Here is a 16,101-nt window from a genome sequence, read left to right as displayed (position 1 = left end):
TTGAAATCTAAAAATTTGAAGGATTAAATTCTTGAAAATAAAAATAAAAAGATTAAATTTCAAATCTATAAAAAGTATAAGGAATTTTGACTTCGCCTATTTTGAACCAAGTAACTTTCAAAAGAATATAACATATTGTAAAATAAAAATAGAGTCAAATCGAGCTAAACATCTATTTTTATTTTTTGAAAATAATATTTTAAACTTTTTTTAAGGTAATAAACATAATTTTTAAAACAAGATTGATGGTCAAATCGATGAGGTTATTAGTTCTTGGTTCGATCAATTAATTCGATCTTAATTAAATAAATTTTTAAAAAATCATTAAAAAAATGTAAGGGTAAAAAATTCACAAAAATTTTTAATATAATAATATTAATAGTTTCACAAAAATTTCAGATATTCACATTTTAATCCAAAAGTATCTCCCAAAAGAAAATGACAACGTTGAAAGGGTCAAAAAAGGAATAAGAAATGTCAAATTGAAAAGGGAAACATGTCATTTGGAGTAGAATATCTTCTAGACTTGTTCATGGGCCGGGCCCATAAAAAATTTTCAGCCTGTTTACTAGGCCCGGGCCTGGCCCGGCCCGAAATATGAGCCTAAGATTTTACCCAGGCCCGGCCCGAAGAAAAAATATGGGGCCTGAGCCCGGCCCGGCCCGTTTTTAATTAAAATTAAAATTATTTTTTTAATAAAATTAAAATTAATTGTTATTAAAATTAATTGTTAGTAAAATTATCAAATTATTAATTGTTAATTGTATTAATTGTTGTAATAAAATCTAACATTTGATTAGTAAATTTATCAAATTATTAATTGTATTAATTGTTGTAATAAAATCTAACATTTGATTAGTAAATTTATCAAATTATTAATTGTATTAATTGTTGTAACAAAATCTAACATTTGATTAGTAAAACAAACTTGATGTTTTATTATTATTATTTTGTAACACTAGTCAAGGAAATGAAAGTAAATAAACTTAAAATAAAAAACTATTATATTTTAAAAATAAAAAATATATATTTAATATTTTTCGGGCCGGGCCGGGTCTGGGCCAAAAAAATCTTGCCCGAGGCCCAACCCATTTTTTAAATGGGCCTAAAATTTTGTCCAAGCCCATATTTTGGATGAGCCGTCGGGCCGGGCCACCCGGCCCATGGACAGGTCTAATATCTTCTGCTACTGTTACTTTAACTAATAAAACAAAAACCGAACCGAATTTGCCATTTCCTCACTTACGGTTCGTTCTGCTCTCCAGATTTTCCTCTTTTTTACTCTTTCATTTTTCCCATTTTCCTTCATTTTCTAGCCAACCAAACACGCCCTTCAGCACCCATATAAGGAAAAAGATAGAAAGATCAGACCTCATTTTGGTCTCTGTAAAAAGGCGATGTCTTGGAGACGGTTAATCACTCAGGTTCCTTGCCTTTTTTCTTTTCTCCTGATTTTTAGGATATTTTTTTAAGATTCTTTGCTCCGATTAATAGATTGGATTTTGTAGGATATGAAACTTCTGAAAATTTGGGGGTTGTGGAAACCCTAATCTTGAATATCTTGCCTTGAACATTCCAATTCGAGTTAGGTTTTAGTAGAGTAGGTAATTAAAAAAATATTGGAGTTGGGATTCATTTTCTTAAGGGATTGAAAGCAATGACGTCATCCATCTATATATTTTCAATGAATTTTTGCATGAGATTCTGGTAGACATGGTAAAGTATTGCACTAATCGGATTGGTGTGAGGCTTAGTTAGTATATTGTGTGTGTTATTCTTGCTTACTAAAGAAGCAAATTGCATGTTAGACAGGGGTTTGAATGTTAATTCTTTAGATAAACAAGTGAGATTTTTCTTCAACTTCATCTTAAAACAGGTTTCACGACAATCGGAGTCGGGACGGATCGGTTGCTTGTTTAATAGAACTAATCTTTCTGGTATGTTTGTTTCTTTTTCACTAAAATACATGGATTACCCTTTCATTGTTCTCAACTCAAAAACTACTTTGCCTAAGCTGAAATCTTGTTTGATTGCAGGTAATAGCCTTTTGAGTAACCAACAGAGGTTTAGGTCAAGCTATGTAGGCAGTTTAGCTCGAAGATTCCAAGATGCGTATGAATCTAGTGAAGTTGCTAATTTAAGAGAACTTTACCTTAGAAATGATCCTGAAGCAGTGATAAGACTATTTGAAAGTCAGGCATCATTACATTCTAACCGTTCTGCACTTTCTGAGTATGTTAAGGCATTAGTCAAAGTTGATAGGCTGGATGAAAGTGAGTTGCTTAAGACATTACAAAAAGGTGCATGGTCTTGTTCTTGTGCTTCTCTATCTCTCTTTAAATTTTCACATTGCTTCTTTTTTGTTCTGTTTTTTTTGTTTTCTTTTTCACTTTTCTGGAGAAATCTTTTAAGACATGCTTAGAAATTCTATGTTAAACTATAATTTGTTCATTTCATTCTGGACGGTTTCCACTCTTTGCCTTTATTAATATTTGTTTGCTAAGAGATTATATTAAATTACAGGTATATCTAGTTCAGCAAGAGAGGAAGAGATTAAAGGTGGACTTTCAGCTTTGCGAAATGTGGGAAAACCTACAAACAATGGTGCCCTAGGAACTGCTAGTGCTCCTATCCACATGGTGTCTTCAGAATCAGGGAATTTTAAAGATCAATTGTGGCGTATTTTTCGCAGTCTTGCACTTGGCTTCTTGTTGATTTCTGGTATTGGTGCACTTATTGAAGATAGAGGGATTAGTAAAGGTAGAGCCTTTAAGCAGCAAGTTTTTCTCTCAGTTTCAAATGGAGCATGTCTTTTTCTGAATTCTGACTGACTATTTCCTCGTTTCAGGACTTGGTCTACACGAAGAGGTGCAAGTGGTGGAATCTAACACAAAATTTAATGATGTCAAAGGCGTTGATGAGGCGAAGGCAGAGTTAGAAGAAATTGTTCACTACCTTCGAGATCCTAAGGTAATTTCTGTTTTGGTTTTCTTAACTTTGTCTCACTCACTCACTCACAACAGACACACTCTCTAAATATGTTCGTCTTTCTTGCAGCGTTTTACTCGTCTTGGAGGCAAACTTCCAAAAGGAGTCTTGCTTGTCGGTCCACCTGGCACAGGGAAAACTATGTTAGCAAGAGCTATTGCTGGCGAGGCTGGGGTACCTTTCTTCTCCTGCAGTGGCAGTGAGTTTGAAGAGATGTTTGTTGGTGTTGGAGCTCGAAGAGTGAGAGATCTTTTTTCTGCTGCGAAGAAGCGATCACCATGTATTATATTTATTGACGAGATAGATGCCATAGGTGGAAGACGTAATCCAAAGGACCAACAATATATGAGGATGACATTGAATCAATTGCTTGTTGAATTGGATGGGTTTAAACAGAATGAAGGAGTTATTGTGATAGCAGCAACTAATTTTCCAGAATCATTGGATAAGGCATTGGTAAGACCCGGACGAGTTGACCGTCACATTATTGTTCCTTATCCAGATGTTGAAGGGCGAAGGCAGATTATGGAATCCCACATGTCAAAGGTATTATGTTGACTGTAGAAGTTAATTTCTTCTAGGAGTTTTGAGTTTAAGTTGACAGCTATTAGTGGTAGATTCATCATATTTGTGACAGTACATCAGGTGGACTGTGTTTGGCAGGCCCCATTGGAGCATGTTCCATAACATTTGGCTTGATGTTAGCTTTTCAAACATGCTTCTAATTATTGTCTTCGCTGTTTTACATGTTGCTTTAGTTGCATCAACATTCTGTTGTCTAATTTTCTGTACTAGGTTTGTCTTATATTTACATTAACGATTAGTTTTTGTGATATTTTTGGTAGAATAATTGTGTGCAGCCATGATTTCTAACGATTCGTTCTTGTTCATTACAGGTCTTGAAGGCTGAGGATGTTGATTTAATGATCATTGCTAGAGGTACTCCTGGATTCTCTGGTGCTGATCTAGCAAATTTGGTCAATATTGCTGCTGTAAAGGCTGCAATGGATGGTGCCAAAGCAGTTACAATGACTGATCTAGAATTTGCAAAAGATAAGATCATATTGGGAAGTGAACGCAAGTCAGCTGTGATTTCTGAGGAGTCACTAAAATTGACAGCTTTCCATGAAGCTGGCCATGCCCTTGTTGCAATCCATACCAATGGGGCACTTCCTGTTCACAAAGCAACAATAGTCCCTCGAGGAAGCTCTCTTGGCATGGTGTCCCAGTTGCCTGACAAGGATCAAACAAGCTTTTCTCGAAAGCAGATGCTTGCAAGGCTTGATGTTGCTATGGGAGGACGGGTTGCAGAAGAGCTTATCTTTGGGGAAAATGAAGTTACTTCTGGTGCAGTGTCTGATCTTGAGAATGCGACTAATCTAGCTCGAAAAATGGTTACAAGGTATGGCATGAGTAAAGAAGTGGGGCTTGTTACTCATTTTTATAATGACAACGGCAGGAGCATGAGCACTGAGACTAGACTTCTTATCGAGAAAGAAGTGAGGGAGTTGCTGGAGAGGGCTTATAACAATGCAAAAACCATTCTCACCACCCACTGTAAAGAACATTATGCACTTGCTAACGCATTGCTTGAGCATGAGACACTCACAGGAAGCCAGATTAAGGCTATGCTTGCCCAGTTCAACTCTCAGCGGCAACAAGAACAGTGTGAACAGAGGATTGAACCACAGAATGGATCTAAGTTCAACCCAGTGCCTTCAAGTGCAAGTCCAGCCACATCTGCCGCTGCTGCAGCAGCAGCCACCGCCACCGCCACTGCAACTGCTGCAGCTAAAGGCAAAGGGGTTGCTCCCGTTGGATCTTAGCATGGAATGAGCTGGTAGGGTTTCTTGCCTGTTGGTCATTTATTTAACTGAATGTGTACATACATATATTCTTCTCCGGCCTTTAGGTTTTAATTAACTTTGCCTGATTGCTGCTGCTGCTGCTCTGCTGCCACTGGGTTTAGTTATGTACAACCTTGTGTCCGACCATGTATTGAAAGATATATAAGAATGAGTGACTTTGCCATGGAAGTAGCAGTTGAGTTGTGGAGAAATGCACGGCTTCCCCCTCCACCCCAATTTTTCCTGAACACCCTTTTTGACAAATTTCCTCGTGGTACAGTGGTAATGTTCCATTGAATTGAAGAGTATACTCTCCTTGGGATAAATTAGTAAAAAGCCTTAATAATAAAGTGCTATATTATCACCATTTTGCTGCTGGAGTATATTTTGATTACCTGGTCTTTGTGTTATTTTGGAAAGTAAAAAAGTGGGGAAATGCAGGGTCCTTTTTGCCAACTTAAAAATGTAATAATGTAATGGAAGCTTTTAAACGAAATGCAGGTTCTGGGTAACTTTTGTTAATTTCTAAGAAAATTGTTCAGGTAATTTAGCACTTGTATTATACTCTACTTCGGTGTCAACTTTGCGTCCTCATTCATTTTGGTACCTAGCAGCCAAGAACGTGCCACCTTATTTGTTTACATCTTTTTTCAATTTAATTATTATTATTTTTTGAGTTAAATTTGATCATTAATTTTTTTAAAAAGAGTCAAATTTAATTTAATAAAAGATTAATGGATTCATTAACTTTTTTTTAGAATAAAATGTACTTTTTAAAAGATTTGAGTGGGAAATTTAATTTTAAAAAAGTGGTCAATCTAACCAAAGATGTAAAATTAAAAGTTGAATTTGTTATTATACCATTTTAAAAAGCATGGTTAGTGTGCATTTTGACTTTTAATGGTCTAATTTTTTTTATTTTTTATTTTTGAGCTCTCATTCTTTAAAATTTATTATAGATAAATATATAATGAAAATTTTCAATGATGAGTTAAATATATTTTTATAAACTTTAATTAATTAAAATATTTAAAATAATTAAGATGAAAGGTTAAAATTTTAACTAAAAATTATTAACTGTGATAATTCAAAGGAAGTATTAATCTTAGAAAATGGATAAAAAAAAGTATACATAAAAATTTGGTATATTGTACACAACTTATTTTTATATTGAATACTTATTATTATTTGTGTAATATTATATAGATAATGGCATTTGTGGTTTGTGAAAATTAACTTAAGTCAACATTATATATACAAAACTGTCCAAAATCGATGTCTATATTTAACATTATATATTGGATCAAAGTTCATATTTATAATTTTATCCCTCGAAAAATTTTGTTAGGGGGAGACCCAAACCCGACCTGGCCGTCGAATAAATATATACATTTTTTGTGTATTATAAAAATATTAAAGTATATATGTTACAACAATAATATGTTTAAAAGAAAAATAGTATTTACTAAATTAGCAAAAATATTAACTAAAAAAAACACAGAAAAACAAAGGAATAAAGGGGCTTTCTATATATTTAACAAAAAAGAGTTTAATTTAAATACTAAAAAATACCTCTTTTTCTAATAAAAAGTTAATAAGAGAAAACATTCATCAAAATCAAGTAAGCAGATAAATTATAGTTCAAAATGCAATTATCAAAATAAATAAATAAATTGTTTCAATTTTTTTAAAAATATATATATTTTATTTTATTAATTTAAAAGAACGATTGCACGTAGGGTACCACGTTCCCTAATTTTTCTCCAAACAAAAAAGGAAATCAGTTTACAAAAAGAATGGCTTAGGGTTCTTTCTTTCTCTCTTTATTTTCTCCTGTTCTTATTTAATGTAATTCGGGGATTATTTTGCGGCTGGATTTCTGCAAATTATCCATGAAATAACATTATTATATTAAGAGCACAAATCCCAATAGTATGCAAAGTCACACGGCGACCAACAGCGCCGCTGGTCCACAAGCTTGTGCTGTTTGTAAATACCAACGTAGAAAATGCACCAATAACTGTCTTTTGGCTCCATTTTTCCCTGCTAATCGCCATAAAGATTTCCTTAATACCCGTAAACTTTTCGGGGTTCGAAATATCATCAAGCTCATTGAAAATCTTAACTTTCAGCAACGTGTTATTGCCATTAGAACCATCATTTTTGAAGCTAATATGAGGGCTCAAAACCCCGTTGGCGGTTGTTATGGGTTGATCTGCGACTTGAATAACAAAATCGGTGAGTACAAGACTCAACTTAATCTCGTTAATCAACAGCTTGCTATTTATAAATCACAGTCAGTTTTTACTCAATACCAACAACAACAGCCGCAGAAGCAGTACAATGATGGTGGTGATCAGAATTTGGATGCTGGTTTCAGTATATTTGATGGTGGTGGTGGTGGGTCGTCGCCACCATTGTTGTCTGCCTATGATGTGTTTGAATCTAATCTTGTTAAAGCTGAATTGGAGGGTTCGAATGTTTTATCAGATGTGGATGAAGATATGAAGCCATTGTTTGGTAATAATAAGAGAGACCAATCGTTTTCATTTGATTCAGAAGGGCATGTTGTTTTCTCGGATGATAAGAAGGAGCAGCAAACATTTTGCTTTGACTCTGGTGGATCCAAAATTCAAAACAGGTTTGCTTTTTGGGTTTATTTTTATATTAACAAAACTGGGTTTTTTTCCCTTCTTTGGTTAGTATCTTGTTATTCCATAAGTTAGTATGACATTTTGATTTATTTTTTCTGATTGTCAATGTGAGTTTGAGGTGGTGTAAAAGGAAGTTTTAGTGGTCATAAGGATTTAAATGCATTAAATGAATCCATTAATCTTTTTTTATTACTATAGTTATAAAGATTTAGTTGATGTTTTTTCAGTTGGTAAAGAATCCATTGCCTTTCTTAGATTGAAAAGAATAGTATTCAGAGCTTGCCCTTGAAATGGGTCTGATCCGGCTTGACTCCTGACTACTAGTAAATGCTTTAATAAGCACTTTGAACCTTTTCAATTCCAGGGCTAGTTGCAAATGCTTTAGTAAGGTAAATTGATTGTAAAAGATAAGATTTTCAAAGTATTGAGTTTATATGTATGTCAGAAATAATTCATTTCCAGGGCTAGTTTGCATGTAACTGGTTGTACTGTCCTCTGAGAAAAATTCGTAGTTGAAAGAATTGAAAGATGCATGAGAGTAGAAAGTTTGCAACATATAGAAGAGTTAAATATAAGATATTGTGAAACATATAGAAGGGGCGTACAGCAATCTGTTTGGTTTATAAATTGACAACTCAAAAGGCATTGTTTTTATTTCAGTGATCAACATGTGTCAAAGGAAAGGGGTGGCTTAATTCAACATCAGCTGAAGAATGATCTCAATGGTGGTGCTTCCCTGTTTACTCTCACTAGTGGCAAGGAATAGAGAGATAGAATTGATTTTTGGTATCTTTTTTTTCTCTAGCTATGATGTAAATATGGTTTTTACAAAGCAGGTTGTGCACAAAACAGAAAGTATTTCTGTTTACATGTTTGACAACAAAGGAAAAAGCTAAAGAAGAAAAAAGAAAATTGTAGCCTTTTGAAGTGTTAATTCCATTTTGGGTTTAATATGTTAGATTTTGCTCGATGATTTTATTGTAAGGTGAGTGAGTTAGGGAAGAGTCGGAGTTTGTCTTTCAGGATGCTTAAAGCTAGTAAAATTGTAGCCGAGAATAGGGAGGTAAACCTAAAAGAGTTTAGGTAGACAAGGTGTGATGTAATATACTTCTAAGGAATCATGTGCAAAGGATGAGTTATCTGATATGGATGCTTTTATTGCAATAGGAGTTTTTAGTTTTATTTATTTATTATATCAGGTTTTATTAAGAGTTTTAGTTTTACTATTTTTCTCTATTATATTAGTTTTTTATTTCCTTCATAAACTCTAAGTTAGGAATTCTATTGGGACTCTTTTCTTTGTTATTAACAATCTTTAAAAGGGTGCCAATATGAAATAAAGAGATAAGCAATTATTTTATAAAAAAGAAACGTTAATTTGAGAGGGGGTTCAGTCAAGGACGAATCTGCCTTTTGAGTAACCATAGGTCGAAGCAAGAATTCTTTCTCGTCTAGACCTCTGACTAGATCCTACGCCAAGGCACATAACAACTTGGTATCCGAGCCAGCTGCCATGGGTGACGAAAAGACTTTGACAGCTCAGCTGGAGGCTTTCACGGAACAAATGGCCACAAGGTAACAAGCATTAGAGGAGAAGGTGGCAATATTATCTCTTTCGGTCCAAATGATAACGAAAGGGGATTCAAAGAAAAATATTGCAGAACAAGGCAGCAGCGAAGGCACGAAAAGGAACTCATACTCGCAATACGGTGGGTGCATGGTGCCACGATACACTAAGATGGAATTTCCCACTTATGATGGTGTTGAAAACCCTTTAGGGTGGCTGAAAAGATGCAATTTTTTTTTTTTGCAATCAACAAACTAACGAAGAAGAGAAAGTAGGCTTTGCTTTATTCCATCTCTCAAGGGAGGCATAATTGTGGTTTGATCAAATGGAAGAAGAGGAGGCAAATCTTCATTGGGGGCGCTTCAAAGAGTGTTGTCATGTAAGGTTTAGGCTACCTATGAATAATAGCCCATTGGGGGAACTTGCCAACTTGAGACAAACTGGGATTGTAGAGGAATATCAACGTCAATTTCAATCGTTATTGGCTAGGATTGCTGATTTTAAACCTCGACAACAAGTAAAACTTTTTACTGCCGGGTTGGTAGAGGAACTTAGAATTGATATTGAGATGCAACAACCGAAAAATCTTGGAGTTGCAATGAATATGGCTCGAACATTGGAACGTAAACAAAATGTCTCTTCCAAACTGTCATCTCGAGCCATCCTGAACTGGCTAACTTCCCAAAACACTGGCAGCAATTCAATCATTCCAACAACTAAGAGCATTGCAAAGGGAGGGGGACAAACAACAGAACCAACAGGGAACAACAGCAAAATAGGTTCTTTTGCACCATTTATTAAGCGATTGACACAGACATAAATGGAGGAAAGAATGGATAAGGGGCTGTGTTATAATTGAGACGAGTCTTATTCCATGGGACACAAATGTAAAAGTTATTTTGGATAGAAGTACCAAATGTTGAAGGTAAGCAAGATGATGGTGCGATAGATGATTTTGGATAAGTTCTGAAGTTTATTCTGAATTTAAGCTTGAGGACAAGCTTAACTCCGAGAAGGGGAGTAATGATATAGACGCTTTTATTGCAATAGGAGTTTTTAGTTTTATTTATTTATTATATAAGGTTTTATTAATAGCTTTAGTTTTACTTATTTTCTCTATTATATTAGGTTTTTATTTCTTTCATAAACTCTAAGTTAGGAATTCTATTAGGACTCTTTTATTTGTTATTAACAATCTATAAAAGGGTGCCAATATGAAATAAAGAGATAAATAATTATTCTATAAAAAAGAAACGTTATTTTGAGAGGGGGTTCAGTCAAGGACGAATCTGCCTTTTGAGTAACCATAGGTCGAAGCAAGAATTCTTTCTCGTCTAGACTTGTGACTAGATCCTACGTCAAGGCACATAACATTATCCTTCAAGCTTTAAGCTTGATCTTATATAAATCTTCGTTTCAAAAGGTTTAGTATTTTTTAATGCAAAAGCTAAAGGTGCAATTGAATAATCGAGATCAGGTATTTGGCTGTTATTAATCTTCGCGTCAAAAAATTTGTTATTCTTTTAGGACACTCCATTGATATAGCCATGAGAAAAGCCAAAAATTATTTAGATGTCATTAATCAAGTAATTCAAACTGAGTGCTTGGGTTGTCATCTACACTCCCATTCAAAGGTAATCATTCTAAAATCAATAATTGAAAACTATATATAACTAGTATTATGCTCAACAAAGGGGAAGAAAGATTCAATCTTTATACTCAGTCCAAAGAAGTTATCTTAGAAGTATGCTTGAACTTGGTTACTTCTCTTGATTATTCTGAATCTTGTTATGCTTTGCACATTATCAGAGGGATAGTTGCACACACGAGCATGAAGATCTATTATTTCTATTCTTTTTCTAATTACATAAATTGTTGTTGTTGTTATGTTTTACTTATCCTATGAGATTTCAACTTTATTCATTGTAACTTGCTCAGGAGATATAGTTGCATATAGTTATGTTTTCAATTGTCGAAGTTAAGTTGAATATTTCTTTAGGTTGCATTTTAGAATTATTGTTTTGCTTTAGGACAAGCAAAAGTTTAAGTGTAGAGTATGATGAGTCATCTTCTTATAAATATTTTTGTACAGTGTTCACTTAGATTTATCTAAGTTTTTACTTAGATTTATGTGAGTTTTTAAGTAAAGTATTGCATTTAGTTGCATAATTAGAGTATTCATGTATTGCATCATATTTACATTTTATGTTAATTTTAGTTAATGCTTAGTTATTTCAATAGGTGTTTTAGTCTTAATTAGATCCAATTTGGAAAAAGGAGCAAATTCGACTATGAGCGAAAGCAAGACATGAATCGAAAATTGAAGAAAAAACATAGGAGCACTGAATTTACGTTCGCGCTGCAGCACCATGTTCCACAACACAAGCAAGTTGCGTTGCTTTATTGTCTTTTTGCGCTTGATTTCTATTCTTCGCTCCCAAGTCGAATGAAGTCCTAATTAGATCAACACAAGACTAAATAACCACAATTAAGCCTTAGTTAGAAAGAAAAAAGAAGTGCTTAATTAGGTTTTAAGTTTTGTTTTGGCTTTTCTTATTTTTCTCTTTTTAATTATATTTTCAAAGTAAGTGTATAGAAGCAGCTTGGATTGAGATTTAGAATTGCAATTGTTTAATAAGATTTTTTTTTTCTCTTAAACTCTTTTCAATTATTGTTCTTATGTTTGCTTTATTGTTTTTGTTTGTTGTTTCGATGATCGTTATGAAATAATCAGCTCAAGTAGTGGTTAAACAAATCAAAAGTTAATGGGTTATTAATTAATATAGGTTATAGATAAGTTTAAGTTAGTAGCAAGATTAATTGCTTCTTTCTAATTAACCTAGGTGACAGTTAGGTTAAATAATAATTTAGGGGAGAGTTAAACATATGGAATGTTTGATTAACTTAAAAATCTAGTTGAATAGTTACCTAAACTCGTTAAGATATGCACCAACTTAGGTTGTAGGGGTTGATAAGACATACACCAACGTAAAGTTCTCTAAACACCTGTAAGTTATACACCAATGTAGGTACCTATGTTACGGGGCTAGATCTTTTTTCTCACGATCCGTGCGACCTTAGGTGATCCGTTCGTTCTAAACTCACCTAAGTCAACCTAACCACCACAAGTGAGGATTCTTTTAAAACTCCTATAAGCACCAATTTGTATAGCGGAAGCGATTATGCCAAAAGAAGCCACAAAAGAATAACACAAAGCCACAAAAAAAAACACATGAGAGGTGTCTGAGTAAATGCTCTCATTATTCTCTTATTCACAAAAAATAATGAAACAATGAATGAAGTTGAGTTACAAGGGGGAGGCTCTCTATTAATAGTTGAGCTCCCTCAAAACTGACGGTCAAGATCAAGTTACATCAACGAACGAGATTAGTCTATCCATTGATTTTAAGGATTTACAAGATTACATCATATCAAATCTAACCTAATCTTTACCAAATATGATTCTCTATCAATCTTTTAAGATTAGTTCTCATACTTATCAAGATAGCCTAAGTTGTTATATCTTCATCGTCCCAGGCTTCAATCTGATAGGCTTGTCCAACAACTTATTGAATCGAGCCAGTTCTTACGAGCCAAATGATCCCCATCTAAACAATAGACCTCTAATGGATGCATTTGGTGCGATGGTCACGGGCTTTGGACTGCGGCCTGTGACATTCTCTCCCACCCATTCTCGCAACACCCTCATTGTGCCTTCGGAATGGCATTGACTTGATTCGCCTCGGTCTCGTCTCGACGCCTTAACTTTTCCTTTTCTTCGAAACTTTTGCCTCAGCTTACGTCGCCTCTTAAGTCAAACCGTCCCACTCATTTGTACATCTCGATAGCAAGAAGCTATGTCACTCTCTTGCCCACATTCTAACTTGCCTAGAACAGAATCCTCTTGATTCACAATACTTGGCTTCGAATTGCCCACAGTCCCTCGGCCCCCTTCCTTAAAAACTTTGAAAGGGCACCTACGTTCTTGCCAAGTCAACAAGTTAGAACACAAAACACTATCAGTGTTCAGAATGTACCTATAACACCCCCAACTTGTATCCCTCGCCGGAACCAGGTTACGGAGTATTACTGGAGATTACAGATCAAACAGACAGAAATCTCAAACATTTTATATCATCAAAACAAGTCATCAAAGCATCATTTTAATCCAAATTATAAACTCTCCAAAATAGATCTTATAACTTCATTTACAATCAAACCATAAAATAACTAATATTTAGACACTCTAGGTACATGCCGACACAAAGAAATAAACATCACCATATTTGAGTTCGGGATCGTTGTTGGATGTTGAATCAGCGATCAAACTTAAGTATTTAACATGCGCACGGAAAATAAAACCGTACACTGAGTAAAAACTCAGTGGTATTTCTATAATCCAAATATTTAAAAATAAAACAATAAAATATGTATAATAAAATGTTAAGCACAATTGAACATTTAAAATCACACAATACTCAATTTTCATCATTTGCTATATATAATACATTTCCATGATTTATTCACGTATCATTTAAACAATGTCACTATCCATTCCACAATCTATTTATGAGTATATAACTCGTGTATTCCATCTATTTACAACATATTTCACATTATATTTTTAGTTTACTATCTCATATTCTTATTCTTAGCCCAAAGTAGATTTTATAGAACACACCAGATATACGGAACAAATACAGAGGTGCATTATTATGCACTAATGAACAGAGAGCACTAAAGTGCTATACAGAGAGCACAAATTTGTTCAACGGAGAGCATTGACGTGCTAGTAATCAGATAGCACCAACGTGCTAATAATCAGAGAGCACCAATGTGCTAATAATCAGAGAGCGCGCTAAAGTTCCTTAAGGACATGCCACTAATATCCCAGTAGTTCTAAATTCCATCTACTTAGGCATTAAGGCTGAACTTTATACATATAAAAAATAATTCAATTATCATATTTGCACAATTTCACATTTACACATATATATTCATAATATATATTCCACTTTAAGTCAACCAATATAATTTCATCACATATCAAGACAATCCATTTCAATTGTAAAAAAAAACAATAATTCTCACCTCAATCACTTACCATAACATTTAATTAAAAATATAACAATTAATAATTAGATTCGGATTATAGAAATACAAACCAGGAATTCCGAGCTATTCCTCGTCGACTATATTTTTCCCCTTTTTAGTCGAGAATTCCAGTACGATGATTGCTGCAGAATTAAAACAATTAAAAATCATCAATACAACACCATTCAATCTCACATTAAATATTTCAATTTTTACTCAATATTTTCCTAAATCCCAATTTAGTCCCTGAATCGAGACTAATTTTTATTCTCAAAACTAATTTCATATTTTCATTCCATTCCCACTTTAAACTAATTTAATTCTCTAATTTCACCATAAATCTCTAATTTTGAAATTATCTCAATTTAGTCCCTATTAATTCAAAACTTATAATTTATTTTACAAATCAACCCTTTACTAACTTCTAACTTGAAATTCAATCAATTTAACCGCTAATTTATCAATTAATTCAACATGAACAACATCTAAAAATTTACTAACTTTCAAAATTTCAACTTAAATCAAGTAGTATTTTGTTCTAGGATTCCAAAAACTCAAAAATTATAAAAAAAATGGATTAAATTGACTTACCAAATTAAGTTTGAACCTCAAAAACCCCAATTCTCCTTTTTTTTCTTTTCTTTCTCCTTTCTCCTTCTCTGTTTCGTTTTTCAATTCTGTTTCAATTCTCTTTTTCTATCTTTTATTTCTTTTATAATATAATATAATATATTATAATATAATATAACATAACATAATATAATATAATATAATATAATATAATATAATATAATATAATATTTATATTTAACTTTTAATAATATTATTATAATAATATATTTTAACTTTCGATTTTTTTAAAAAAAATCTACTTATGCCACCTCAACTTTAGAAAAAGTCATAATTGCCTATTTGGTTCTTTTAACTTTTATTTAATCTTTAATTAAACTTTCATCTTTATTGCAATTTAATCTTTTTTAATCAATTAACCATCGAAACGTTAAAATTTCTTAACGAAACTTTAATACTACCCTAATGACACTCCGTAAATATTTATAAAAATATTTACGGCTCAATTTATAATATCGAGATCTCGATACCTCGTTTTTGACCCAATTTACCTAATAATTTCTTTTAAATCACAAAATTTACTAATTCAAAAATATTTCTAAAATCACGCTTAACTTATAATTATTAATTAATAAATTTTTCTAACTTTTTCATCGAATTTAATGATCTCAAATCACTGTTCTGACACTACTGAAAATTGAGCTGTTACAGTACCTTCCTCATTACGTTTACTCAGGTTAACTATCCAACTTGCATCACCACTTTCCCATAGCTTGATGTGCACTCCACCTCTTTAATAGATGATAGCTCCTCTGATGTGTCAACAAAAAATGAGCCTAATTGATCCTAGCTTCAAGGTTTGCATCGCGACTTCTTCCTATAAATCCGATGTCAAACTCACATCTTCCATGGGCGAAAGCCTCGTCGACGACTTGGCCGACGACTTGGCTAACTCCTTCGCTTTACTCAAATTGAGTCTCATTGGTCCCAGCTTCACTGTTTTCATCGTAACTTTTTCCCCTAATTTCGATGACAAACTTACATCTACCTCATGTGGAAGCCCCTTCGACGACTCAACAAGCTCCGATGTTGCATTTTCTTTGACCACAACTGACTTGGATTGCTTTGGAAAGTTTCGCAACTCATGCAGACCACGACACAAGAAGCATTTTACTTGCTTCTTTTTACTCCTCTTTGCCCTCTTGGCTTCGACTTTTCTCTTACTCGAACCAAGCTTCTTGGACTCATTGTCTACTCCATCGTCCCCTTCAATGACAGATTTCTTCAGACACTTCCGCAACCTATGCGGACCATGACACAAGAAGCATTCCAATGGCTTCTTATCGTTTTTGACCTCTTTGGTTTCGACACCCCTTGCGCT

The 16,101-nt window shown here is 33.6% G+C and overlaps 2 protein-coding genes across 4 annotated transcripts; both read left to right on the top strand.

The window, feature by feature from the left end:
- The first annotated feature begins 1,228 nt into the window (after nt 1-1,228).
- LOC107953891 (ATP-dependent zinc metalloprotease FTSH 4, mitochondrial) lies at nt 1,229-5,357 on the top strand. 2 transcript variants are annotated; one of them, XM_016889333.2, is made up of 8 exons: nt 1,229-1,424; nt 1,877-1,937; nt 2,037-2,300; nt 2,524-2,760; nt 2,849-2,970; nt 3,058-3,534; nt 3,885-4,828; nt 4,958-5,357. In XM_016889333.2, the coding sequence occupies exons 1-7, from the start codon at nt 1,398-1,400 to the stop codon at nt 4,812-4,814; spliced, it is 2,118 nt and encodes a 705-aa protein (XP_016744822.2). In that variant the 5' UTR covers nt 1,229-1,397; the 3' UTR covers nt 4,815-4,828; nt 4,958-5,357. The 2 variants fall into 2 exon arrangements, with proteins under 2 accessions (XP_016744822.2, XP_016744821.2); XM_016889332.2 differs by having other exon boundaries at nt 3,885-5,357.
- A 1,254-nt stretch (nt 5,358-6,611) lies between these two features.
- Nucleotides 6,612-8,442, top strand: LOC107956592 (LOB domain-containing protein 22). 2 transcript variants are annotated; one of them, XR_001700165.2, is made up of 3 exons: nt 6,615-7,073; nt 7,163-7,476; nt 8,150-8,442. XR_001700165.2 is itself a non-coding variant. In XM_016892201.2 (2 exons), the coding sequence occupies exons 1-2, from the start codon at nt 6,770-6,772 to the stop codon at nt 8,253-8,255; spliced, it is 813 nt and encodes a 270-aa protein (XP_016747690.1). In that variant the 5' UTR covers nt 6,612-6,769; the 3' UTR covers nt 8,256-8,442. The 2 variants fall into 2 exon arrangements, 1 of the variants encoding a protein (XP_016747690.1); XM_016892201.2 differs by having other exon boundaries at nt 6,612-7,476.
- The last annotated feature ends 7,659 nt before the right edge of the window (nt 8,443-16,101 follow it).

This window comes from Gossypium hirsutum, chromosome D07 (genome assembly GCF_007990345.1).
Source record: "Gossypium hirsutum isolate 1008001.06 chromosome D07, Gossypium_hirsutum_v2.1, whole genome shotgun sequence".
NCBI classification, from domain to species: Eukaryota; Viridiplantae; Streptophyta; class Magnoliopsida; order Malvales; family Malvaceae; genus Gossypium; species Gossypium hirsutum.
Note: the sequence above shows the minus strand (reverse complement) of the source record. Positions and strands in the feature narration are given on the sequence as shown.

Bases quoted from the DNA above. Each gene is read 5' to 3' on its own strand.
- LOC107956592 (XM_016892201.2), top strand. From the start codon at position 6,770: ATGCAAAGTCACACGGCGACCAACAGCGCCGCTGGTCCACAAGCTTGT. The intron at 7,477-8,149 runs GTTTGCTTTTTG...TTTTTATTTCAG, and splicing joins GGATCCAAAATTCAAAACAG to TGATCAACATGTGTCAAAGG.
- LOC107953891 (XM_016889333.2), top strand. From the start codon at position 1,398: ATGTCTTGGAGACGGTTAATCACTCAG. The intron at 2,301-2,523 runs GTGCATGGTCTT...ATTAAATTACAG, and splicing joins GCTTAAGACATTACAAAAAG to GTATATCTAGTTCAGCAAGA. The intron at 2,761-2,848 runs GTAGAGCCTTTA...TCCTCGTTTCAG, and splicing joins AGATAGAGGGATTAGTAAAG to GACTTGGTCTACACGAAGAG.